This window comes from Natator depressus, chromosome 10 (assembly GCF_965152275.1).
Source record: "Natator depressus isolate rNatDep1 chromosome 10, rNatDep2.hap1, whole genome shotgun sequence".
NCBI lineage: Eukaryota > Metazoa > Chordata > Testudines > Cheloniidae > Natator > Natator depressus.
In genome coordinates, this window is record NC_134243.1 from 82,637,035 (window position 1) to 82,662,044 (window position 25,010).

Sequence of the window (25,010 nt, forward strand, 5' to 3'; positions counted from 1 at the left end):
GAATGCGGCAGTGGCCACCCTGTTGCGCCCTCTGACAAACCACGCCTCGCTCTCCTGCTCGTGGAGGAGCTGAATGGAGGGGTGGCAATCCTTTGTGTGGGTAAACTCAGGGTCGGTGTGAGGGATTCATCTCCCCGTCTGTGGTATGCCGCGATATGAACTAAGGAGAGACTAGAGCAGAATGCTCCACTTCTCAGCCTCCGGAAGGAAAGTATCAGACACTGGGAATTCAGGGGTCCCTATTGTCAAAGAAGTCAGTCCAGAGGCTGCTGGGACAACGGTGGGAGCAAGGTCCCTTGCGCTGCCCCAGGCACTCACAGCTGGATTTCCCTGGGCTTGTCCATGAACAGTGCCACACTGCGTCTCCACTAGACCCAGCTGGAAAAAATGGGAGAAATTCATATAGTTTGGGGGAATGTTTCTTCCTGGTTTTCCCCCCATAATTTGAATTTCATTGAAATGGAACGTTTTGAAAAATGTAGCCCAGCTCCGATCTGCACCTCGTTATCTGGGCCCATAGCACGGTGGTGTCGTCAGACGTCACAAAGGAGGGAAGGGCAAGCACTGACATCATCACGCCATGAACAGGACGAGGCTAGAAACCCCCCAGCCCCAAGAACGCTTCTTGGGGTTCCCCCACAATCCGAAAGCTGGCCCTGGTAGGGTGTTCACAGGCCCATGCGTCTGTCAAGCCTTTTTCAGACCTCTGACCCCAGGATGGCACTTCCGGGAATACTGGGAAGTTCTCCCACGAAGCTGATTGACCGATGTTGTGCTACTACACAGCATGCCCCTGAATCCACAGCAGCAAATCCCACCACGCCACCCCGTCACCGGCCGACTCGTTACGGATTACAAACGCTAAAGCACTCCGGTTTGGGCAGCCCTTCTCGGCTGGAGCTGGCCTAGTCCAGATGTGCTCTGCAGATAGGAAAGCGCAGTGCGTTGTACAAACTCTTCCAACAGCCAGACAACGTACAAGAGGAAGCCTGTGGCACTGGTCTCAGGGCTAACGGGTGTGCCACGCTAGCGAGCTCCTCACCCACCTGAGTCAGCGTCAAGGTCCTGACCCGGCAAAGCAATTACGTGTGTGCTTAACTTTAAGCATACAAACAGCCCCACTGAAATCAGTGGGAGAAGCACACGCTTACAAGTAAGTATGTGCTCAAGTGATTGGCTGGATCAGGGCCTAAAATACCTCAACATACTCAATCTGTGATACCTAACTGCAAGAGCTAGTGACAGAGCACAGACTGCAGATAAAAATATAGGCCCTAATCCTGCAATTGGCTCTGGGTCCTAGCCTGGACCCCAGAGCCCACTAGATTTCACACAGGCTTGTTGGTCTGCACTCGTGGGCCCAGCTGCAGGGTCAGGGCCGGAGACAGGCTTTCTGCATTTTGTATGCGAGTGCTGCAGTTCCGGGCTCTGCCCACAGCATGGCCTGCATCAGCTGATTCTACAGCTCGAGGAGGAAGAAATGGTGCAGGCTGAACTGTGCCAGCAACAAGTGACGCCACTCAGATCAGCTCGGTGCACTGTCGCGAGGACATGGCCAACAGCGTTTGCATTTTTCAGAAGGAAACCGAAACCACTTGAAATGTGAGTGTTTCCACGCCGCACTTGGAAAGGAGAGAAAAAGCCCCTCTCTGCAGGCATGCACCTGAAAGCAGACTCATTTCGAGCCAGTACAGGTGCTGCCAGGCTGGCACCCATGTGACTGGCTCCGGGAGCAGCCAGCACAGAGCCCTGTGATTTGCATGACAAATTCTGGGTTCCAGAGGATTTAATAAAAAGAACAGGAGGACGTGTGGCACCTTAAAGACTAACCAATTTATCTGAGCATAAGCTTTCGTGAGCTACAGCCCACTTCATCAGATGCATCGGATGCATTTAATGGATCCGGTTCCTACCCCTTCCGTGCAGCAGCGATTCCGCGAGCTCGAACTCCTCAGTCTTGTCTGGAGGACAGTGTTTGAAAATGGATTTCAGCACCGGTTCCCCCCAGATCAGTGCTGAAGAGGCTGTGAATGCTAGCGGTGTCTCGAGACACTTTCTGAAGTGCCGCTGGAACTGATTTACTCGCCCTTGCCCTGTTCTCAGTACTGATTCAGGGGAAATCGACACAGACAACCAGCTTCAGCAGCAGCTTCTTGTCCTGGTCTGGACAGAGCTACTGTGTTTTAGGAGGACTCTGTCCTTTTCTGGGAGGGGAGGCAAATGGGACCTAATTCATTGATTTGTAAATCACAGAGCTCAGAACGACGGGATGTGACACAAGTGCTCGGTTCTAGTTGGGAGGTTTTGTGGTTTCATGCCCTTGGGACCTGCAGGTGAAGGAGCGTTCAATGCTTCTCAGCAGTCGTACAACGAGCATCATGATGTTCAAAGGGAAGGTCCGAACCTGAAATAATACAGGCCATCTTGGACCCGTCCTTTCCCCTGCACCCTGTGCACCACAGATACTGCTCAGGACGCCACTTTGGTCCCCCCGGCAGACTCATTACCATAGAGCCACAAAGCAGTGCCGACAGATTCGGCACACTCAGCAAGTTCATGGATGGCCTCATGGAGCAACAGGCCAGAATGATATTCACGCATTTGGGAGGGAAATGGCTAAGTAAGGATTCAACTTCCCCTTAGCTTCTCCTATATTTCATCTCAAAGGGAACACCCCTTCCCCTCCCCCAGCATACACACGGCCTCTCCACCACGCCTGCCCTATGGAGACAAGAACTGCTGCCGTGGCAGAGCCTTTGAAGCCTTCCTTGGAAGGAGAAGGAATCAACCCGTGATGGTTCTGACCTGGAAAGCTCTTCTAGCTTGGACTTGGCGTAGTCCAAGCTGTTCCTCTCCACGTGCTCATGGGGCGTGTGTGCCAGCAGCTCATGTAACGTCAGAATGTATCTGGGAATCTGAGTCGGAACCGGAAATCAGGGGGTCAGCAGAAGGAACAATCACGGCAGCGAATTAGCATTAACTCTCACGTAAGGACGACTGGTTTGTACAAAGTGAACTGGGCAATTAGGGAAGGCTGGGTCCTCAGCCTCCACAAACTTCTTTGTGCTGCTCCATAAAGCCACGAGCGCCCACCTATCCAGCCCTGCACCGAGCCCCACTCCGGAAAGCGACCCCTTCCCCATGCACAGGCTCAGGTCCTGCCCCAGCGCCGCTACTGGGGTCCTCCACCAAGCCCCGGTTCATATCCTGTAATTCAGGTACCAGCATTTAATGGTTAACTGGGCCTCACCCTGGTCTTTCTGGAACTCACAAGTTTCAGCTGGAGGCTTCGTTTCAAAAATAACCCTTGTGTCCCACCCAGCCGTGGCGGGCGGGGGGCTCACAGGATGGAGGTTCTAAAGTGGCGTTATTCCCTGTGTCTGGGAAAGCGAGAACGGCTCTCGCGCTCACGTGCACTCTGCTTGCCACGGTCTCGGACAGGCAGAGGGCGGTGGGCCCCGCCCAATGCTCATGCTTAGGGACGCTGAGACTTACAGGGGCTTCGTTTCCCATCACTGAGCATGGCAGCAAAGTGAGGAGCCCCAGGCTTGCCCCGGGGAGTACTGGCTGGCTTTGTTGACTCTGCCCCCTGGGGTCTCTGGGGGATCAGCCGGAGGCCGTGGGTGAATGGAGAGGGACCCGGCGATGGGAGTAACTCAGAGTCCAACAGGCTCATTACCTGGTGGGTGAGGGTTTCAAGCTGGGTGTGGCTTTCCCGGCTGAGGGAGTCGGGCTCTCACACTGCCAGGTCTCCAGTGCCCTTGTAAGGAGGGGCTGAGGCTGAGGCACCCCCCTGAGCTCAGTCTAGAGCGACTCCAGAATGGTCTATGGTGCTGGGGTGGAGGGGGTGGGAGGTGGGATTGGAAGGCTAGGAAGCCAACATAGGGGCCATCCCTGCCCCCACACAGGGTGCGAATGACCGTCTGCAGGGAGGGAGCCCGCTGGGCTGTGACCGGGCTCAGAGAGGCTGAGCCCTACGTTTGGCAGGTCACTTCGTGGCCCGGAATACTCCAAAGGAACTCCTCTTCTAAACAGCCAGCCCGGCCCCCTCCTTCTCCATTGCCCTGGGAGACTATTTATACGCAGTGCGCAGGAGACTCAACAGATCTGGGGAGCAAGAGGCTTCCTCGCTGCATTTTATGGCCCGCTAGCACCTGCCACGAGAGCCACGTGTCACCTGGAACATGGGGTACGTCAGGAAGGTCTCCAGCGTCCTCTCCTCGCAGTCCGGCTTGGCCTCGTAGTGCTTCAGCAGCTTGTCGAAGTCGCGGTTCTGCTTGCAGTGGGCCAGGATCTGCAGGCTGTACTGATGGTTTCTCACGAACTCCTGGTAGATGTTCAGCATGGGCAGCAGGATGTCAAACAAATCAGCTGCAAGCAAGCAGGCAACGAGCCGGTTACGGCACCGCAGGAGAGCCTCGCCCTCAGAACGGGCTCCAGCCGCGGCAGCATCGGTGCCGGGCGGACAGGCTCACTCACCCGTGCCTGGCCCGAATGAAGACGGGAGCCACTGATTTGTGGGTGTGTCTGACATTTACGGGAGTGACACGTCACGCGCTGGTTCTGTGCCTGGATTTTGGGTTTGAAGAAATGGGCATTTGCACAGCGAGGAAATCCAAGCCCAGGTTGGCTGGCCTCCCTGGAGCTCACGGCTTTAGGGACATGCACCTTCCAAGGTGTGTCAGGCAGTAGGCGGGGTGCTGGGACTTGCATCGCGCCAGGTGGAGAAGCCCTGCCTGCTGCATGTTTCCTATGGCATTGAGGAGTGAGGCATGTCACCCTGCACCGTCTGAGCGCCCACAAAAACCACAGGAAGAGAGCTTCACAATGGGGGACGCAAGACTGTGCTCCCTGTCTGAGAACTACTGCGCAGAGCACTGGAGCAGCTCCCGAACCAGGAGCTGGGGGTGGAACAGTCAGCGAGGAGCTGCTGGATTGGCAAATCTCTGTGATGTAACTGTGGGATCCATCAGGGCTGTGTGGGTAACATGGCTGGGCACATGTCAAGAACCTTCAGCATCACAATAAACTCTTCTGTGAATAAAGAAAAGTCCCATGAGGTCAGCCAGTCAGGTCCCTGGATTACAAAACTAGGACCTGAGCTGCACAGTCGACCAGAATTGGTTTGGGTTTTTTTCCCATGAATGAAAAAAATGTATGCCTTACCACACCAATTAGCAACAATTCAGTGCAGTGACGTAGATCAGAGAGAACCACTGTAAAGTTTATTAGAAGAAAGGACAGGCGAGAGCTAATGAGAGTGAGGAAGCACATGCAATAAAGAAACAGCATCTACTCACCAAGCACTAGCGTCGGCCAGCTAGAGATTCTTGCTTTCAGGCCTTGATAAAAGATCTGGTGCAAAAACATGATTGTTTCACTGAAAGATAAACCAAAAGGTAAAGAGATGGATAGGTAAAGGAACAAGAGATGGAAAGGTAAAGGAACAAGAACCAGCTAACAATGTAAAACTCCTAGCACTTCTAATGGGGGGAGGCACTGCAAAATGAGGATGAGACTGGGTGGACTGGCTGATGAGGAGAGACTGAAAGAGTGACGGATGGAGAGAAATTCCTCAGCGTGGGACGAGGGGAAGAATTAGTGGGAATAGTGGGATGAGAGGAAGAAAGGGAAAGTGTGAGCAGGTCCCGTTTCCCAGTAGTGAGATGTAGGATCCCGTGAACAGCCTCCTAAGTGCTGTAATGAAGGATCATCCCGGGGAACATTTAAAACAAGCAGCCAGCAGCACACCCGGGGACATGGACAACAAGAGAACCGTGCACTAGCAAGAGGCGTCCTGTATTTCAGTCTGGAGAGACGGATTCCCTGAAGACAGGCAGCTGCCCAAAGCCACTCCCTAGCAAGACACCAAACGTGCACCACACGTGCACCTCGACTGGGGCCATTCTTGAGTCCAGCTGGCTGCTGCTCCCCTCCACAAAGGACTGGGAATGATATGCAGAGTGGCTGGGGCTTGTCGAGTTTCTCTAACACCCTCTTAAATAACCTCTTTGAGCCTCTGTCTGCTGCTCCTAGCCTCTGCTCTGTCCCTGCCTTGTCTCTCTTCTTCATTTAATAATCAGGTGAGCAGAAGGCTGCACAGCGGCCCAGGTGGGCCCTGACCTTGCACCGGCCCCGTAGATTTCCCCAGCTTCCATTCCACTCTCTATTGAAGCACCCCAAAATAATTTTGCATCAATTAGTTACGATTTCCCTCCAGTATTCAGAGTTGACAGTCCTCGATTAACTCATCAGCCTAGGTGCTTCACCATTACAGCCATAATTAGTTTTACCACTATCATCCTGCCTGCAGAATTCAAATGTGCAGGTCTGTACTTTCCTGTACCAAGGACCTGGCTTTATTATTAGCAAGTTCTCCGGCTATTCCCCGCCCACCCCCCCTCTGCACAGGTGTCTGATTTGGTAGGTTAGGGTTGCCTAGTTTTTGTTGTCTTTTGCATTCAGCGCGGGATGCCCCCAGCTTGGGACAGCTGTCAGGTCTCTTCCTCCCCAGTTTGCAGGCAGGATGCTGATTAGGGTTTCCTCCTTTGCTACGACTTTTTCCTTCTCTGGGGAATTTCTGCTTTCCCCCGCTACATGTCCCTCATCTTCCTTTACTGACAGGGAGGCAAAGGAGTTGTTTAATTTTCAGCAGTACATAAATGACCTTTGCCATCTGCTTGCCAGACCCTTCCTGCTGCCTTCCCTGACCTGCTGCCCCGGACATAGATCTCATTAGTTCTGTGACCCTCTTGCAGAGTTTTTCTTTGCTGGGTGCAGCTGTGCTGCTCTCCTCATTTTTCACGCTCTCTCAAAGTCACTCGGCTGTGTTTGCAGGCTTCTTGGTGATGGGGATACCTCTCAGGGCCCTCCCTTCCCCCTGGCGTCGGTGCCTGGTGGACAGTTTCACACACCACTCACCTCTGCCCGGTCTGAATGAAGATGGTAGCCACTGCTCTGTGTTTGTCTGCCACATTTACAGGAGTGAAATTTCACTCATGGGTTCGTGTCTGTATTTTGGGTTTGAAAAAATGGACATTCGCCCAACAAGGATCTGCCAGGGCTTAATTTGTGCCGGGGCTGAGCTCTGGCACCCCTTTCAATACAAATTAAGCACTGGGGGAGGCAGCAGGGCCTGGAGGTGATTGGGGTGGGTGGGGGAGAGCCCGTGAAGGCCAGGGGTGATGGGGTGGGAGAGAGCCCGTGAAGGCCAGGGGTGATGGGGGGAGTTTATATAGAAGTTTGGCCAGGGTGCCATTTTCCCTAAAGCTGGCCCTGGATAGCAGGGACTGGACTCAATGACCCAGAAGGTCCCTTCCAGTCTGATGTCTGATGATTTCCCTGAGGCTGTATCAGATAATCTCCATCTTCTTGAAAGCATCACCTCTTCAACCTACTTCGTCTCATTACAGCAGGAGCAAGAGCTGTCACTGCATTTCCCAGAGGGGATGGAGCCGCTCACCCACAACTGAAGCACGGAGAGCTGTGGGGTGGATTGCGCCAGCCAGCAATGCGAGAGCAGGGAAACGGGGGAATAAGTTCTGCCATTGCCCTGCATGAAGAAAGGAATCCCCAGAGCTGGAAGCTAGTCAGGACACAGGGCTCCCTCTCCTGCGTGGCCCCTCTGAACACACTAACGATACTTCCCTGCTAACTCAGCCAAACTCTTTCTGAGGTCAGTAAAAGTCAACTAACTTTCTCTCGCCCATTTCCGTGGGGCTCTGCATTTTCTGGTTTAAGCTGGAATCAGAAATAGCCTGAAAATTCTCTTCTTAGTATAGTTCTGAGTTACCTAAAACTGGGAAGTACCAGGAAATTAATGAGATCTCCTGATTCCCAGAACAGAGAGGGCTGTTCTGACAAGTTCAGATGTGTCTCTGAATATTTCAATATCCACTCAACACTAATCCAAAGGAAGGGCTTATCTTTAGGTAAGCTAAACAAGGCAACATGGGGGCTAAGGGGTGGTCTAACTTAATGCATTTACATAGATCTTGGAAGGCCTAGAATTAAAAATAGTCCTGAATCAAAATCCTGGATGTGAACAGTTGCAGAGTTTGGGAAAGCTCAGATCAAGATCCAGGGCCAAATTGCAGCTTCTCCATCTCTCTATAATGGGCCAAACCCCAGCTGCAAATGGGCCTGGAGCTTTGGGAGCGTGACGATTGGAATTCTGTCGCCAGGGCCCATCTCTGTCCTTTGGGTGTTACAACACTCTAGGACAAGTATTTTACTTTTCATTAGTCCAATCCCAGTTAAAACTGGCCCCAACCTAATGGGGGGGAAAACAGGCTAGAGAGTCTGCCCATAAATGAATGCCGGGTTGGCACTTTCAGTGCTGGGAAGGATACAGTGCATCTGTAGCCATAGCAACAGAGCGAGTGGTTTCTGGATGACAGGCGCAGTGATGAAAGCAGGGTTTCAGGGAGTTTCAGCTCCCTCTGACAGAGCATTCAGCACTGCACTGGGCTGGCCTGAAGGGGTGAGCTCAGCACTGCCTGCCATGGGCGTGCACTGGAAAATCCCACATGAGGCGGGTTTGGTTTCCTAGACAGCTTTGTGGCAGTTGCAGCGAGATAATGGTAGCAGCATCCCCTCAAGTGTGTGTGTCCTTAACGCTGAAGAACTTACTTCTTCCCAGGGGAGGTTGCAATCTCCTCTAGTCCTAAGGTTTGGTCCAAATTTCGTGCCTTCTCCAGTCCTCTCCTAGTAATTAGGAGGCCAAATCCCTCTTGGGCATGGCCTGCACTGTTCAGCTGGTCTCTTGCAGTTTAACTCACTAGGGGATTTTTCTTTCCCTCGGTCAGTTAGTTCAGCCCGTCAGTGGACAAACCCGACAGCAGCCAGTGCGAAGTTCTGCTCTCCCAGACTAGACCACCTCCCTCACAGGCCTTGCAGAGTCTCTCCTTGCTTCCTGCTGGACCGTTTTCTGTCACATGATCCGCGAAAGTAAATAGCCAGAACAAAACCACTCGGGTATCAGCACCTTAAACCAGCACTGAATTCTGACGGGCCCTTGGGAAAATAACACTAATGCTGGGTTGGGGTTTCTCCGTCTCTCCCCTCTCTTCCTAGGTCAGTTGGACTGACAACCCAGACAGGGAGAGTAGGAGGTTTCTGGGGGTACAGTAGGAGGTGGAGGGGAGGGAGGGGGAGACAGATGATCAACTTGTGTAGTAAATAGTAAAAAGGTGCTAAACTTTCCCTCCCACACCAGGGGCCTGCTAAGGCTGACATCGGACTGAGCGTATCCACTGGGAACCTTAAAGGAGTGGGCCAGGAACGACTCTATTGAAAGAGCTTTGTACCCCAACCACCGAGGAGTTGAACTGTGCTCTAGGGGATGTCGCACACCAGATGTTACCCATCGGGCAGATGTTGGTCATGGCGGGTTTCCGTTCTCTCTAGCAAGACCAGCTCTAGAGTAGGACTTTGTATTACGATCTGTCCGAGAGTCGATGTCCTCATGCAGGATTCAGCAGGGATTGCTACTGGCATGTCACAGTGACACACTTGGCAATGCCTTTGTTTGGCCCAGGCCGGATTTACGCATCTTAATTCTTCCTCCTCAGCCAGGGCCTGTGGATGGATTGGGCTCTGTGCAGTTCGTGGTGGCTCTGACATGCAGCATCGCTCAAAGCACAGAGCATTATGCAGACCGCAGGTGAGAAATTACACCTGCTCTCTCTACACAAAACATCTCCCAGATAGTATGTTCTCTCCTTCCCTTTTTCTTCTGTGCAGCTGTTGAACGTATTCTGCTTCTGCCTCCAGCATGCTGAAGACAACCTGGTTCCTTTTCCTCAGTGACCCATTCATTATACAGAGATAACCTCAGCTCTCTTGCCTAAGCCAATGGGAAACCAAAGCAATCTAACTCAGCTCCTTCAGCTGTCAGTCCCAGTGCACATCCCATTGTCTCAGGACAGAGCAGCTGGCACAGAACTCAACTCTTGTGAAAAACAAGGATCCGTAGCACTTCCCGTTTTCAATGAGTGCATGAACACACAGTCACTGCTGAGAGATTTCACTGTATGGCTCCTCTGTGCACAACAGACCCTTTGCACATTTGGATTTCTTCCTGTGGCAGGGAGTTGACTGACATTTTTCTAGTTAGATACCAGGCACCCACCCTTACTGCAGGGAGCAGAGCCGTAAGGAAACTTTTTTACGCTTGGAACGTGGGTGGGATTGATGTAAGCCCTGGAGCCATCCAAAAACTAGGGGAAACCTTAGGTATGAGAAGCACCTTATAGCAAATCAGGGAAGCTGATTCCTCTATTTATTTGCTCTTCAAGGCCTGGGCTATTTGTTCATCACCTGGCCTCACGCTCCCCCATGTGGGACACTGGAAGTTGTTTCTGGATAAGTAAGAAGAGGACTGGGGGATGGGTAGGTGAGCTGAGAAACTCCTAAATCTGGTCCCATGCAGAAAAGGCCTAATGTAGGCGACAGGCTAGGCAAGAGGGGGGCCAAGAGTCTCCTTGTATTCTCCCGCTCATTCCTCCACTCTCCCCAGGCCTCTGAAACCCCTGCTCCCGAGAGAAAGAGCACCCTTAGGGGCGACTCTGAATGCTTAGCTGCAGAGAGCTCTGTCAAGGAGCCCCTCCGCCGGGAACATTGCCAGGCACTGCCCAGGCCTGCAGGCGCTCATCAGAGTGACCAAAATCCCATGGCAGGTCCAGTGAATCCATTGACAACCCTGCCCTCCCTGACGCAGGAACGTGCTCCCTGGTTGGACAGTCACCGACACCAAGTGCTCTAAACCCAGCAAAAGTGCCTGCAATCACCACGCAGCCAGTTGTGGAGGGGGGACTGGGCATATACCCCGGCTTCCTTTGCATCCTGTCCCGTTACCGTCAGTACACCGCCAGCTTCCTCTGAGCATGGGTCATCCAAGAACGGTGCTCACCTGTTCAGGAATATGCTGCTGACATCATCGTGGGTGATGGGAGGTTTCTTGGAGCTCGCTGCCATCCTCAGCGGGCGAAGGAAGTTGTTGACCAGAATGTGCAGCTGTTGAACGTATTCTGCTTCTGCCTCCAGCATGCTGAAGACAACCTGGTTCCTTTTCCTCATGCTGTCAGCGTGAGGAGATCGGATATAGTCCTGAATGATCGTCTTCCATTTTCTCCTGCATAGCCAGCCCCGTAGAAAGCTCTGGACCTATTAACAGATTGACAATCTCATTAGGGGTTTTACATGATAGCCTGGGCTAGCATTTATGCAGCAGTTTAGGTGCAAAGACCAAAAAAGCTCTTCTATTAACAGACCATTGTGTGGCAGTTCTACCTCAATACATTTGTACAGCAGGTATGCTAATGATGTTCATGGGGCTTTGTGCTGAACCGTACATAACGGTTTCTGTTATCTGTACTTCGGTATATCCTCGCTGCAGGGAAATGAACAATAACTCATTTAAATGCACTTTCTTGTTGCATACGATCGCCTCTTTCTCCTTTTACAAAGATGAATGTAAGTCTCACTATTAAATGAAAAGAAAACCCCATTAACATTTGCCCCTTCCACTGCACATGTAAAAAGTACAGCACCCTATACTGTCAGCAGGACTGTGAGGGTATGAAAATACCCAACCAACCCAGTACCTAACACATATCTGTCCATCTGTCCATCTACCAATTAACTGATCAACCAGTAGGTTTGTGCACACACAGAGACAAATTTGCTAAGTTAAAAACAAAAAGCTTTTGGAATATACCCAAATCTGTATCTAGATCTAGCCGCAGACAGATATATGCAGCCAGCCCCGCACACCCACTTAAACCTGAAAGTGCAATGTTTTAAGGCTGAAATCTCCTACACAACAAACAAAGGCATCCCAACAACTCAACAGCTCTGAACTGGGGGGGCATAGCCAGGACTCCTTCTCCTGCACATGTGTCACTCTAACTGCAGTCAGTGGGAGTTCTCCATGGAGGTGGAGTAACTGCAGGACCAGGTTTCTGTGCAGGTGAAACTGACCCCAAGAAGAGACGGTGATGATTTTGTGTGCAAGATGTAGTTAGCCCAAGATGCTCTCCTGCAATGGTCAGATTTAACTCCTTTTCTGCTGGTAGCTTTAGAAACATTAGAGCAGGCTGTATAAAAAATAGTGATTGCTTTAAAGGGCTATTTGTTCTCTGCAAGGAATAATCCATTCTAACACAATTTCCTTGCAGCATCTCGAAGTCTGTAAATCTCTGCCTGTAGGGAATCCTGCTTTTCACAGGTCCCCACTGCACTGATGTGGCAAGATTTAAGACGGGGCTATTCATCTAGGCGCTGGCACCATTAGGGCAGTGAGGTGCCCACGCCAACAGCAGAAGGGGTCAGTACTGAAGAAGACAGAGACAATTAACATAAAGCTTTGCAGAGCAGTGGTGCACATTCTCCTTCATGAATTCATAGAGTGGGGGCGGCTCGTCGAACAGCCCAGCCCAGTCAACACCGCAACAGGTAGCAAAGACCAAGCTTCACTCCCTGAAATAAATTTCAAGTCAAGTGTTCACGTCACAGCTCCTTAAAGGCCACTAGCACGTACCCAGTGCCAGGGTTTAGTCACAACTTCTGCGAACGTCTTTAACACGACAAAACAAACCTTTTTGATTTTCTTGATATCGCTGTCATCGTCATTTGGCGCACTGCTCTGAGTGGACTGGATGCGCTCGTTATCTTTGAGCAAGGAGGCAATCTATAAACACACAGGAAAACACGCTGACCAACAGGTCCAACACCGGCACTGCGAGACATCTCCGTACACAAGCGCGGGAAGTGAAAAGACATGTGTGAGCTAAGTCCTGTCCCCAGTTACATGCAGGCACCAGCCAGTAACTCCAAGGGTCAGAAGTGAATCGTGATAAAGTCATTCGACTCCCGTGCAGTGCTGAGATCTAGCCCTGATTCCGTTTTAAATTACAATGTAACAGATCGTGTTGATTCTGCCTCTAATGAGAAAGCACTACGGATGCACTGATGAAAAGACGACAAGAGTATCGTAAAGATCAACAAAATAAACCAGTTGTATGTATTAGAATGTATTTGAAATACGGGTTGAACACATTTTATCCAAGATATTTTTAAAAATGGGAAATAGCATGTAACAGTTCTAGGCTAGAAACGTTGCCAGATACCAAATGCAAAACTGGGCACCTGCTCTATGATAAAGTCTCCAGACAGAGCTTGTCAAGAAATAGGGTGGGAAGAAATTGCAGAAAATTCTCAAGTCACTTTCATCCTGCACCTTTCAAAAATGAACAAGTTTTCATTTATTCACCATTTTGCATGAACATTTATATGGAACATTTTAGGCTATTAAATTTTCATTGTCAAAATAATTTCAGTTTTTAAAAAAAATCTTCCTCCCTTCCTTTCTCCTTCCCCCATCTTGCCACTGAAAACGGGGCAGGAAAAGAGGGAATGGGGGGGAGAGAAAACACCATAATTCAAAGAACAAAACTGAAAAAAAATTGACTTTTTTCAATTTTGTCAAATAAAACTAAAATTAAAATTAAAAGAGTTTCCAACAAGGAATCAACTTGCTCTATTCAATGTGCCGTCCTAGTATTGGAGAATGGGGTGACTATGGTGCAAAACGGCAATACGCCGGGTTATTGGGGGTCACCAGTGCAAGGAGGCGGAGAACATCATCTCAGGACAAGAGAGGAGAGGCAGAAGAAGGTGGGTGGAGTTTGAAATTGAAATAGCTTCTGTCACATGGGGGCAACTGTGTGAATATCCAAAACAGGCCTTCTCCAGGGTTCGAACTGCGCCAAGACCATTCTGACAAAGCGGTTAGAATTTTGGGCAGTTGGGATCTTGACAGAACACCTGCTGTATCCCTAACAGGAAACATTTCTTCCATATCCCTATAAAGCCCTACAGAATTTACTAGGGATGAAATCAGTAACCCCTATAGAAATTAAATAGGTTCCTATAGAAGTGATTTTTAACATATAGAATTTAATACGGAATGGGGTGCCTCTCTACAGAATTTTAAACCAACCTAAAGAAATTGCACTTCTGCAATAGACTTCGATAGGCTGCATGACAAATGCTACTGCAAGGTTGTAACATTCTCTATCCAATTCCATCTGGCCTTTCCGTGCGGGTATGGGGCTTTCCAAGCCAAGGAATTGCTGATTCAAAGGAAAGACAAGATGGAGCAAAGTTGTTCTTTCCCGTCCTTCCAGGGCCCTCTTTTACTTTTCAAATCTCCCTTTCCAGTCCTTGTTTTATGACTGACAGGCGACAGGTCGCTTTGCAGCTGAATTTTCACTGCACAGCCAGCTGCAGCCGTTCGTACAGAGCGACGCAGACTGCCACCGCTCTGCTCTAGCGTGAAGCATTTCATTCAGGGAAGCAGCATGTGCTTAACTTTAAGTATATGTTTCAATCCACTCGACTTATGCGCCTCCTCAAGCGCGTTGCTGAACAAGGATGAATTGGGGCCTAAGGGCCCAAACCTGCAAAGTGCTGAGCGCTCCCAAGAGGTGCCAAGCGCCCTTGCATTCTGTGAGCTGCCGGGGTTCAGCACTACTCGGAAGCAATCAGAACTATGCAGGATCTGGCCTGAGTATCTCTTCCACAATGCTCCCAGCCCCTTGCTAGGCCGAGCAACAGGAGTTCTAAGGTTTGGCTCCAGAATAGCAGATGCCTCACTTGGAAGCAGGTCTCCTCAGCTCTGCCAACTGCACCACAGGGCCAGCCACAAAACGGCATAATTAATTAATAATTAGCATTTATCAAAGACAGCACATTAATGACAAAACTGAATTATTTCAGATTTCCTACAATCTAATGGGTGAAATTACTTCTCCGAGCTGGGAGCGAGGCTTAAATCATCTGACTAATACACAGTGTGGGAAAGGCCTGGGTTTTCTTTTCTTTCTTTTTTAAATCAAGTAAGCAGAATTTGCACATTAAAGCAGAAGCTGATTATTTGATCTCTACTTCAAAGAACACGGAAGAGGCGAAAAAAACCACAAGGTAAAATCAAATGCATTTGGGCTCAGGGACGTGCTAATTAACTGCTAGCACTTGGCCAGTTCCTAGATTATTGATTGCTTGGCATTTTTAATCCATAATCCCTTGGCCAATTTTAGGGTTTGCACACAACTCCCATATTTGCCTTATTAAAATGTCAATAATTATCACTGAGGCCTTAATCGCCAGGGACAGGCAGGATGGAAAACTTGACCCAGATGAGATTAACAGCAGAAAATGGATATTAGGAGAGCTCACTTCATCCATCGCTTTGGAGAGCGGTAACAGCTGTATTTTTATTTAACAACTGCCATGGGTCCATGGGGTTTCATTTACCATCTCTACCAGGCCTCAGGGGTTCAACACCAGCCAGCTGTTTTTAATTCCAAGTGCTAACACTTAGGAATTGGTGACTGTAAATAATAAAGCCTGCATTACAAAATCTCAGTACACCAGACCGTGGGGTTGTTTTTCCAGAGCTCCTCAGGGTCAGCTCGGCCTTTCTGTCCTGCAGTGTGCGCACTTGCCCCCCGGTGGATCCAACTGCAGGACTGGGGCTCAGTGACATTCTCGTTAAAATCCTGCCCCCAAATGGAGGGTACTGTGGATGGCACTTACTCCCTCTTTGCATATTGCAAGATAACCCTTGCAGAGGTGACGTTTATGCCGGACTCATCCGGGTGTTTCAGAAGAGCTCACTTCTCTGCCTTTGGCAAGCACCAGCTTGCACCCAGGGTCCAGAGAGTGGAGTGTGTTTTTCTCACTGCCAGCCCTGCATAGTGGAACCAGCCACAGACAGCCCAGGACACCCCAGTTTTGTTAGCTGTAATTATTTTGCCAGCTGCTCTGCAGGCCTGTTCAGTTCTGGGTGTAATTCAAAGTGTTGCACTGATCTCTAAAGCCCAGGGTCCTGGCTGAGATGCTGGCTCTGCTTTAATCATAGAATCATAGAATATCAGGGTTGGAAGTGACCTCAGGAGGTCATCTAGTCCAACCCCCTGCTCAAAGCAGGACCAATCCCCAATCAAATCATCCCAGCCAAGGCTTTGTCAAGCCTGACCTTAAAAACTTCCAAGGAAGGAGATTCTACCACCTCCCTAGGTACTACCTAGGTTCTACCACCTCCTTTAGGCACTGCACAGAGAGCGGGGCTCAGCTGGGAAAACTGAGCTACCAGGCACCAGATTTCAGGGCAAGGCAGCTGGTGACCAAGCGTTCTTGGTGGCGAAGCCCCTCAGCTATGGAGTTCTCTCCCCCTGCTGCTCCGACAGAGTTTGTTGATTTGTAGGATGTGGCCCAGAGCTTCTCTCTGTCCTTGGGCTGCTGGCTGGGAGGTGGGCGGGCATAGTTCCTGGGGGAGAGGGAGTCCCTTTGATTACTTTGGGGGGGGTGCTGGTGCACGGGCACCCAGAGACTTTTGTAGTCAAGCACCATTAAAATGTAAAAAGGAAGAATCAGTATCCCAAGTAACCAGGATCCCAGGGCTGACTCTTTCGCCTAGAACACTGCCATGGGATCGTTAACAACCCTCCCGGCTAGCGTCTCGAGTGCTAGGACCAGTGTGGGTCAGGGATTGTCCATAAAGGTTCCGTTTCAACCCATCTCCCAATCGGAACTTTGTTTTAACAAAGTTTCAGAGATGTCAAAGCATCCCACTTGGACATTTTCTAACTGAACAGTTTTGTTTTCGGTTCAGCACAATTTTTTGTTTCGAAATTTTAGGTAATTTTTACTAAAAAAGGGTAAAAAATACAGAAAGGGCAAAATGTAAACCAAACATTTTGAAATTATTAAAACGTTCCCTTTTGATTGACCTGATCCAATAAACGTTCAGCGCATTGGTTCGTGACTATTTTCGGGCCGCCGGATTTTCACGCCGGTTTGGGATGGGAACCCTCTTCTAAATCTCAAAAATTCTTGCAGGAGAAGAAAACGGTTTCCCGCCCTCCTCCAGTTATGACTCATCCCAAAGTGATCCAGCACTGTGCGGTAAGAGTGGGCCGGTAGTCAGTAGGGGCTCAAGGAAGAGTGCCACCTACTGGTTCACCCTGATTATTACAACACCATCAGCTTAAACATCTATTAAAAATGGTAAAACAAGAGATATGGAACTGAACTTATGAGGTGTAATTCTCCCCTTAGTCATCTGTACAGCTCATGATATCATTAATGGGATGCCAAGTTGGGGAACATACATCCCCATATGTTTACACTCTTAACAATAGAGGCAAATATATAAAGTATAACAGATCCCCAGACTTTTGCCTTCCGTCCAAATTACGTTAATGATTTCCCCCTTTCGTATTCAGTATTGCTCTGCTGAATAATTTTTGTGTTTTGTTGCTTTGCATGTTGAATTTCCATTGTCTCTATTCCTGCTGTATCCTGCACATTTACAATTACAGGGCATTAAGTTGATGCATATGCCACAGCTGCAATGTGGTAAAGGCAGTGCGGCGCTTAAAAACGTTTTCAGAGCTGCTCTCTTTTCAAAGCCACTTGCTTAGTCTTAGTGAATTGTCAATGTAATGTAAAGCATTCATTAACATGAATTGCCCTGAATGTATTTAGGTACCAACGTCATGGCAGTTTGTATATAGCAAAGGGAGAGTCACTTACAAAGCTTGACCTGGCCCTAGAAACAGCAGATCATATCCATTTTCATGTTTTTTCCTTTTCCTTGTTTCTAGCCATCTAATTGTTGACTTCTTTATGAAAGTTTTCACCGTAAATGGACATCTAATTATTGGGTTACATAGAACAACGGGCAAAAATAACACAGGAGTTCTCTATTTTTCTCCACCCACCACCTCAAACCACCAGCATTAACCTTGTCCTGTAAAATATAGTCGCTTTTTAAAATCACTCACCTATGTGTTACATGCAGCCCAAACAGGCCTTCTATTCCAGGCATTAGGCAGAAGCATGCACCCGACAGGCTGAACGGCTGCCCCTAATTGCTAGAAACAGTGCCGAATTTTCACTGCCTTGTAGCTCTTGTGGTCACTGGCAACGGTGTAAAGTAACTGCAAAATGGGCGTGGCATGCCTCCAATTCCAAAAGAGAATGTTTTACAGCTCCTTTGCACTGCTGTAAATAACCACACAAGGGGCAGGGCAGGGGAGAGTCAGAGAGGTCATTGGTTCAGATGGGATCGCAGATTCTGCTGAAAATTTCATGACCCTAGAAACACCTGGTGGGCATCTTTCTAATGTACTTGGACCAATACAGCTAGACCAACACTGCAAATGACACTAGAAAACACCTTGACAACCCACTGCAGGGACCCTGAGTAGGAGAATTTGCAGGACAATATAAACGCATAGGGCCAAATCCTCTTCCTGGTGTAACTGCATCCAATGACTCCATCAGTGACTATGGTCCTTTTCTCTCGCCTTTATGCCAGAATAAATGAGGTGATAAATACACCCATATGACGAAGTGACCTGCATGTTTCCAGTAACCTACTGGAAATGAACCAACAGTGCCTCTTGCTTTGAATTCAGAATGATCAGTATCATTGGAGAGTTGGGCTCTTTACCTCCGATTTCAGACGTTCAATTTCGATTTCCCCATCTTCAATCTGTTGTCTTAGTTGCTTGGCAACAGTTTTCTCGGTTTCCACAATCTGAAGTAAATGGAGGTACTTCTGCATTAAAGCTTCATGCTCTGTAGCAAGATTCCTATAACTGTTATATAGACACATCAGTTAAAATGTTTCCTCCCCTTCCATCCTCCTTTACCTCCTTGCTCTCTATTCTCTGCTGCTTGCTCAGTCTGTGCTATGGTACCCGCGGTTACGAACACCAGCCCACTACAGGGAGGGGCTCAGGAACCACTGGACGCTCCGGCAGCACTGAATGTTCTACAGATCTGACCCTGCAAGCCTTGCTCAGGCCAAGGGCTTGTTGAAGCTGGTCGAAAGCTTTGCCAGGCTAAGTCATGCGGGATCTGGCTCTGCTGGTTCTGATCCTGCAGACACTTAAGAACGTGCATAACTTTGCTCACGTGATTCTGATGAGGTTACTCGTGTGAGTAAAGCTACGCAGAATCAGGGCCACTACTCCAGTGTTTCCTAGCTCCTTATCACCAGCAAGAAACCTCTTCCGCCGGGCAAATGCCCTTCTCTGACATGGGGTGCGGAAATGCCTGGCTGCACACACTTAATCAGAACTGATGACAAGTGAGAGGCGTCAGCATCTGAACCTGGATCAAACCCAGAGAGCATGTGACTTCTAGAGACACGGCAAAGAGAGATTAAAACGTTCAGGGCCAGATTCCCCTCTCCCATCACAGCTGCCAGTCAAGTTCCATGAATTTAGCAGAAGGGAAGTCGCTGTCTCTTGCTTTTCTTACAAACATCCACCTTTGTTAAGAGACTGCACCAGACATGTTTATCCAACATCCCACAGATACTATACATCTTCTCCCCCCATCCCCAGCCTGGGTATTTCTCCTTAGCGATGCAGGCTGCTGGCCACACGGACTCTCCCACCCAAGAATTGTAAATGAGCTGCACCAGGAAACCATGGGCTTTTCAAACCAGGAAAACATGGGCTTTGAGTATCTATTTCTGTCCGCTGCTGTTCTTTCATCTTTGCTCTTTCTTTAGATCAGAACAAAAATTAAGTAACTTTTTCTGAAACCAAAGTTGGGTCTAATCCATTGGCCCGTCAGTCGGGTCAGAGAGAGGCAACTATTAACCTGGGCCAGATCCTGCCAGCTGCTGCCTGTGGGTGCACCTACCTGGAACCCATCCACACAGAGCAGCTTGCAGGATCAGGCCCTTAGAATTCTTGCTCCCCCGGGGCAGTAGGGTTTGAAGCTGGGCCTCCTGCACACACACATTTCTGCTCCCATGAAGCTGCCGCACTCCCGCAACTCCCAGCGACACCAGCGGCCTCTTGCAAGAGCAAGCCCCAGGTCAACCAACTGCAGCTTGTTTAAGCAGCAGGGAGTTGTGACAATTTGGGCCCCTTCACCAAACCATCGTTTTCCATTAACTGAACAGCACTCCTGTTTGGACTCTGAAACTGCTGCTCTGCACCTGGCAGCCAAACGCTCCAGGTCACCTGGCGTTTGCGATTTCAGAAGGCGATACCTTGCGTGAGTTATCGCTGCTACCCATTCGTCGCAGTCTTTGGCATCCTCCGTCCTCAGCTCCAGGGTTTTCTGATTGTCATGGTTGAAACTAACAGTAAAATAATGCTGCAAAAAGAAAGAAACTACGATTACCAACATACCAGGGTCACTAGGAACAGAACTTATACTTTATGATCATCCACGTTTCATTTCGTTACGAAGCTCATTGAAATATTGCCTAAGAAGAGCCTGCGAAAGAAGACGTATTGGACCCAAAGCGTCAGACAAGAGAGTGGCACCCGGTGGGAAGGCCAGGTCAGCACGTTGTACGTGGGAATGAAGGTGGAAATGAGAAAGAGGCAGGGAAGAGGGTCCGACTGAATTCTGTTACTGGCAAATAGAATCTGCCATATACATTCAGGGCGAGCCGCTTGCAGCTACCCAGGAGAGAACCCAGGTGAGTGCTTCTCGGAGTAAACCTCACCCTGGCCCCTGGGGCCGAGCTGGCACAGGGAGGTACAAACGGCAATCCCCTGTGGCAGGCTTGGGGAATCTCAGCCTGGTCTTTAGCCATTGCCTACTTGCGAATGGAAGTGAGAGGCATGACCATGGACGTACCATGGCACAGCGTGTCCTAAACTCAATCCCTGATGCCTTGACTTTGGTTTGACATTCAGTGCAGGCCCCACTCCATGTGCCTGCAGCAGAGAGCAAGGCTCAAATGGCCAACAGCACAATAAGACTCAGCGCACTAACTATATTTAGCTTCCCTTGACATTTACAGTATTTGTGTTAATGGTGATCATGGTGGCAGCCAGCACAGGAACCAGGATTTCGCTGTTCATGAACTTTCCTGTTGTCTCCTAGGAAACAGATAATGTACTCTAATGTCAGACACTACACCGAACCATACAAACTCTGCTAGAACATGCTGATTCTGCCATTAGCTTCTGGTCTGTAGTAAAGTTTAGCAAGAAACCTGAATTAACAGAGATCTCTGCAAAAAACTAACAGCTTGCAGCTTACTTGTATTACCTAGGGAGGTGGTAGAATCTCCATCCTCAGAGGTTTTTAAGGCCTGGCTTGACAAAGCCCTGGCTGGGATGATTTAGTCTGTGCTGGTCCTGCTTTGAGCAGCGGGTTGGACTAGATGACCTCCTGAGGTCTCTTTCAACCCTAATCTTCTATGATTCTATGATTTGTCTAAATATTTCCGAGACCTCCAGGTAACAGGACGCCTGCTAGCACAAACTCCATTGAGCCACATAAGCGGGTACAGTAATTACAGGCAGACAGTAGCTCGGTTAGGGACCATGGCCGTTTATTTTTGAATTTGGATTTTTTGTCAGCTAGTAGACAAGACACACACATTTCACAGCAATTCTCTCCCTGGTTAGAAGGGTTTATTGTGGGAAATGTGCTAACTGTATACTGAAGGTCACTCAGGGTCAGGCATGCCCATCTACCTACCTGCCATAAGTTGCTCATCACAGTGATATTCCAAGTGCTGGACAAGGCAGCCCTGAGTGTTCCCCAAAGGTGCTCTACTCCGTCTGCCCCCATTCCCACGTCCCCCACAGCCTGTTCTGATCCTTCTCTTCCTCCACTCTCTCTTTTTGTCCTAACTTCCATTACAGGCACCTCCTGGGGTGGCCAGAGGCAGGTGTCACTACTGAGGAGAGGAGAGGTTTTCAGTTAAACCTGGACTTGGGACAGGTGTGGCCTCAGTCCGGTCTCCTCTCTACAGCATTCCCAAAGCCAGGTCCCACTGCTGGAAACGCTGGGCCCCCATGTCTGAGAACCTTATTCTGGGCTTGGCTAGCCGCAGCGGGCTGCAGAGAGCACTTGTCTTGGTGGGTCGTCGTGGATAGAGAGGCAGCCTCTGATGTCTCCAGTCCTGGCCCTTGTAGGTTAGGATGAGGTCTCTTCATTCAGCTCAGAAATGAAGGAGTCCAGTGCAATGGGGGGGCCCTGTGCACAGGCCTTTGTTGCTCCCAGGCCGGGAGCAGAGTGCCGGGCTGCCCGGAGTTTGTAGGCGGCTTTGACCTGCAGCTCCAGGCAGATGCAGAGAGCACGAGCATATTGCACAAACCATCTGCTATGGCTGGTTTATACAGACCTGTGGGAAAGACTGAAGTGATGCCTGCCCTCTAGAACAAGGCCGGCTTGGCTGGCTACCCTGTCTCAGTAACTGGCACATCACTGGATACCAAACAGGGTCTGCTCTATTTCTTCCTGACCCTGAGCGAACTCCTGTACATCACTCCAGGTGGGGCAGGCTCTTCACATGCTCCAAAACACGCGGTCCTTTCAGAGGTGGGAATCTATCACCCTTCTCTAACTGCTGCAGTTTTCTAACTAGATCTGCAAGAGAGCTTAGTCCTGAAGCTCTCCCCAGCTAGTGAAACAGGAAAGTGTACCATAAACCCGCTCTAGTGTGTTAGCTACAGTGCACAGCACAGGGAAGGATGCGCAATGGCGTGGGGAAGAGGTGGCTGCAGCCTGAACCTAAAACACAGAACCCCGGGGGTTCTGGCATTCAAACACAGAACCCCGGGGGTTCTGGCATTCAAACACAGAACCCCGGGGGTTCTGGCATTCAAAGCCTCTAGAACTTTTCAGTGTTTTGCACCAGTCATGGAAAGGAGATTCCCCCCCCCCTCAGAGTTCGCATGTATTCAGTGACCTCTCCAGAACTTTTCTGAAAATGCCAGCGGTTTTGCGCTGATTTCACCACCTAATGCCAGGTTATTCCCACCATCTCACAAAGAATTTTCCACCTGAGATGTCTCCCTGAGTCCCTTTCCACTGCTGATCCCACGGACAAGATTTATCCTTCCAACGTATTCTTGCATCTTGCTTGCAAGAAAAAAAAAAGTCCCCCTCTTTCCCTCAGGAACTCCCTTCCTCCGCCAGGCCATGTTGTCAGCAGGGCTGCCAGCTTTGCTCACGTCCCGCAGGCATGCTGCCCTGTTAGGAAGGGGATATTGTTCTCACTTGATGCATGCAAAACATCTCACTGCTTTGCCATGGAGTCTAAACTCAAAGCTCCGTGCGGCGTGGACGCAGAGCTGCAAGCCTGCCACAACTGATTTTCCGGCAGAAGATGGCAGCTGCCTTACTCAGGAGCAAACCCATACCGCAGCAGAGTGAAGAAACTGTGTTTTCTTCACACGGACTTATTTTTCTTCCCCCCGAAGATGCTATTACTGATGACGAAGAGTCTCCGCCACAGAATGTGTTTGTTTATCAAACTACAAAGCTATTTACACACACATTTATTTCCCCATTTCCATTATGTTTCCTTTTTTAATACGGTTGTGCGGAGCTTGTGAAGTTTGAGATTCTGAAAATTCTTTTTTCCTGTAATTTAACCCATTTCTTGGAGGGTGATTCGAACTACACAGGCTCTTACGTTGTACCAGCAACGGCAGCTCTCCTTCGAGAGCAAGGCTCCTCCCGCTCCAGGGCTACCCAGGGAATACTGGTTTTAAAAAGATTCGCAGCAGCCCAGCTCTCAGAGTGTGCTGAAACCAAAGGCTGATGTGAATCTGGGACTCAGAGCTGGTCAAAAATGGCCAAGTATGTTTTATTTAAAAAATCAAACTCTGATTTTTCAATAAAAACGAGCCCCCCAATTGGTTATTAGTTCCCCTTCTCTCCCTTTATTCCGGTTTCCATTTTGCTGCTTAAAAGCAGGAAATAAAAAAAACATAAAAGAATTCAGTTTCAAAATCCAAAATTTTTAGTTTTTTGAGGAAAGTCTGAAAAAATGATTTTTTTCCCATTAAAATATTTGTTTTTGAAAAAAGGCCATTTATCGTTACAATTAAAAAGTTCGGGATGAAAGCTTTCAAGCGGCCGGCTTACCCCCAAGCTTTGAGCAGGTTCTCAACTTGCCACAAGGCGTTCTCCCTTCCTTAGGGCCGGTCGCACTCTTTCCAGCTGGAGGCTCAAGGCCATCCGGCTTGTTCTTCTAGAGGATTTGGTCGTGACTTAGATCTTTGCACACAGGCTTCAGCTAGGGCAGTTGCCCACCAACAATTACAGATCCAATGACACAAGGCCAGACCTCTATATCTGTGGGTGCTTCCGCCCCTCAGGGGCCTGCTGTGGCGTTTGCTACGTTACTTGTGACAAGCCTGGGAGAGTGTGAGCGAACTGGGCCCAGCACCACTCCAGCGCCTTTGATTTAAAGCTGATACATTTTACCGTTCTGGGAACTTAATTAAGCTTCCAACATAATTACGCTGTAAATATATCTACCGAAAGGAAGGCTTTGAAAGCTATGGAAATGAGCCTTTTCACAGCATCCAGATGTAAATGGAGGTTTTCTTTTCTCATCTCTCAATGGAACTGTCCCTGTTTTATAGGCTGTACATGGGGATCACTTCCTCCCCCAGTGAAATGCGGTTATCTCTGGGGAAGGGCACGGTGGCTGTTTCACAGCACACAGAACAGGACCTAGCTGTTAAAGACAGAAGAGAACATTAACTTCCCCAGCTGAAACCGGCCTGGGAATGTAAGTCCTACAGTCCAGCTCTGACCCCCTGGCCTCGGAAATGGGGGACCCTGAGGAACATCGTTTTTTCTGTACTGAACACACTGTTTTATTAAACCAACAAATGACCTGAAACGTCGGATACTGAAGCCAAACCAGGATGCTGTGCACACAGCACACTTTATGCAGAAAGCCGCTATTTACAGCAAAATAAAAAGTCCATTTGCGCTAATGCTCGCTGCTATTGTGTTGTGTCCCTCCCTACCCCCCAACACCCCATTCGTCCTTGTGTCAGAGATCCCCAGTCCACCCTCTCCCAATGTCAGAACTCCCTCCCCTCCCCATGGGACCTGTCCCACCCCTGCTGCCCAGCCTGGTCCCCGGCAGCCCCACGGAGAGCTTTCTCAGCTGCCCGCGGTCCTGGAAGGACGTGGGGTGACGTGCG

At 49.5% G+C, this 25,010-nt stretch overlaps 1 protein-coding gene across 1 annotated transcript in view; it reads right to left on the bottom strand.

Annotated features, from left to right (window-relative positions):
* RASGRF1 (Ras protein specific guanine nucleotide releasing factor 1) overlaps positions 1 to 25,010 on the bottom strand; it is a 98,402-nt gene that overhangs the window by 48,936 nt on the left and 24,456 nt on the right. The window contains exons 2-8 of the mRNA XM_074966683.1: positions 20,084 to 20,190; positions 18,524 to 18,671; positions 12,599 to 12,691; positions 10,913 to 11,166; positions 5,301 to 5,380; positions 4,178 to 4,371; positions 2,806 to 2,915 (exon numbers count right to left, since the gene is read on the bottom strand). Of these exons, the coding sequence (XP_074822784.1) occupies positions 2,806 to 2,915; positions 4,178 to 4,371; positions 5,301 to 5,380; positions 10,913 to 11,166; positions 12,599 to 12,691; positions 18,524 to 18,671; positions 20,084 to 20,190 (986 nt within the window). The remainder of the gene's footprint in view (positions 1 to 2,805; positions 2,916 to 4,177; positions 4,372 to 5,300; positions 5,381 to 10,912; positions 11,167 to 12,598; positions 12,692 to 18,523; positions 18,672 to 20,083; positions 20,191 to 25,010) is intronic.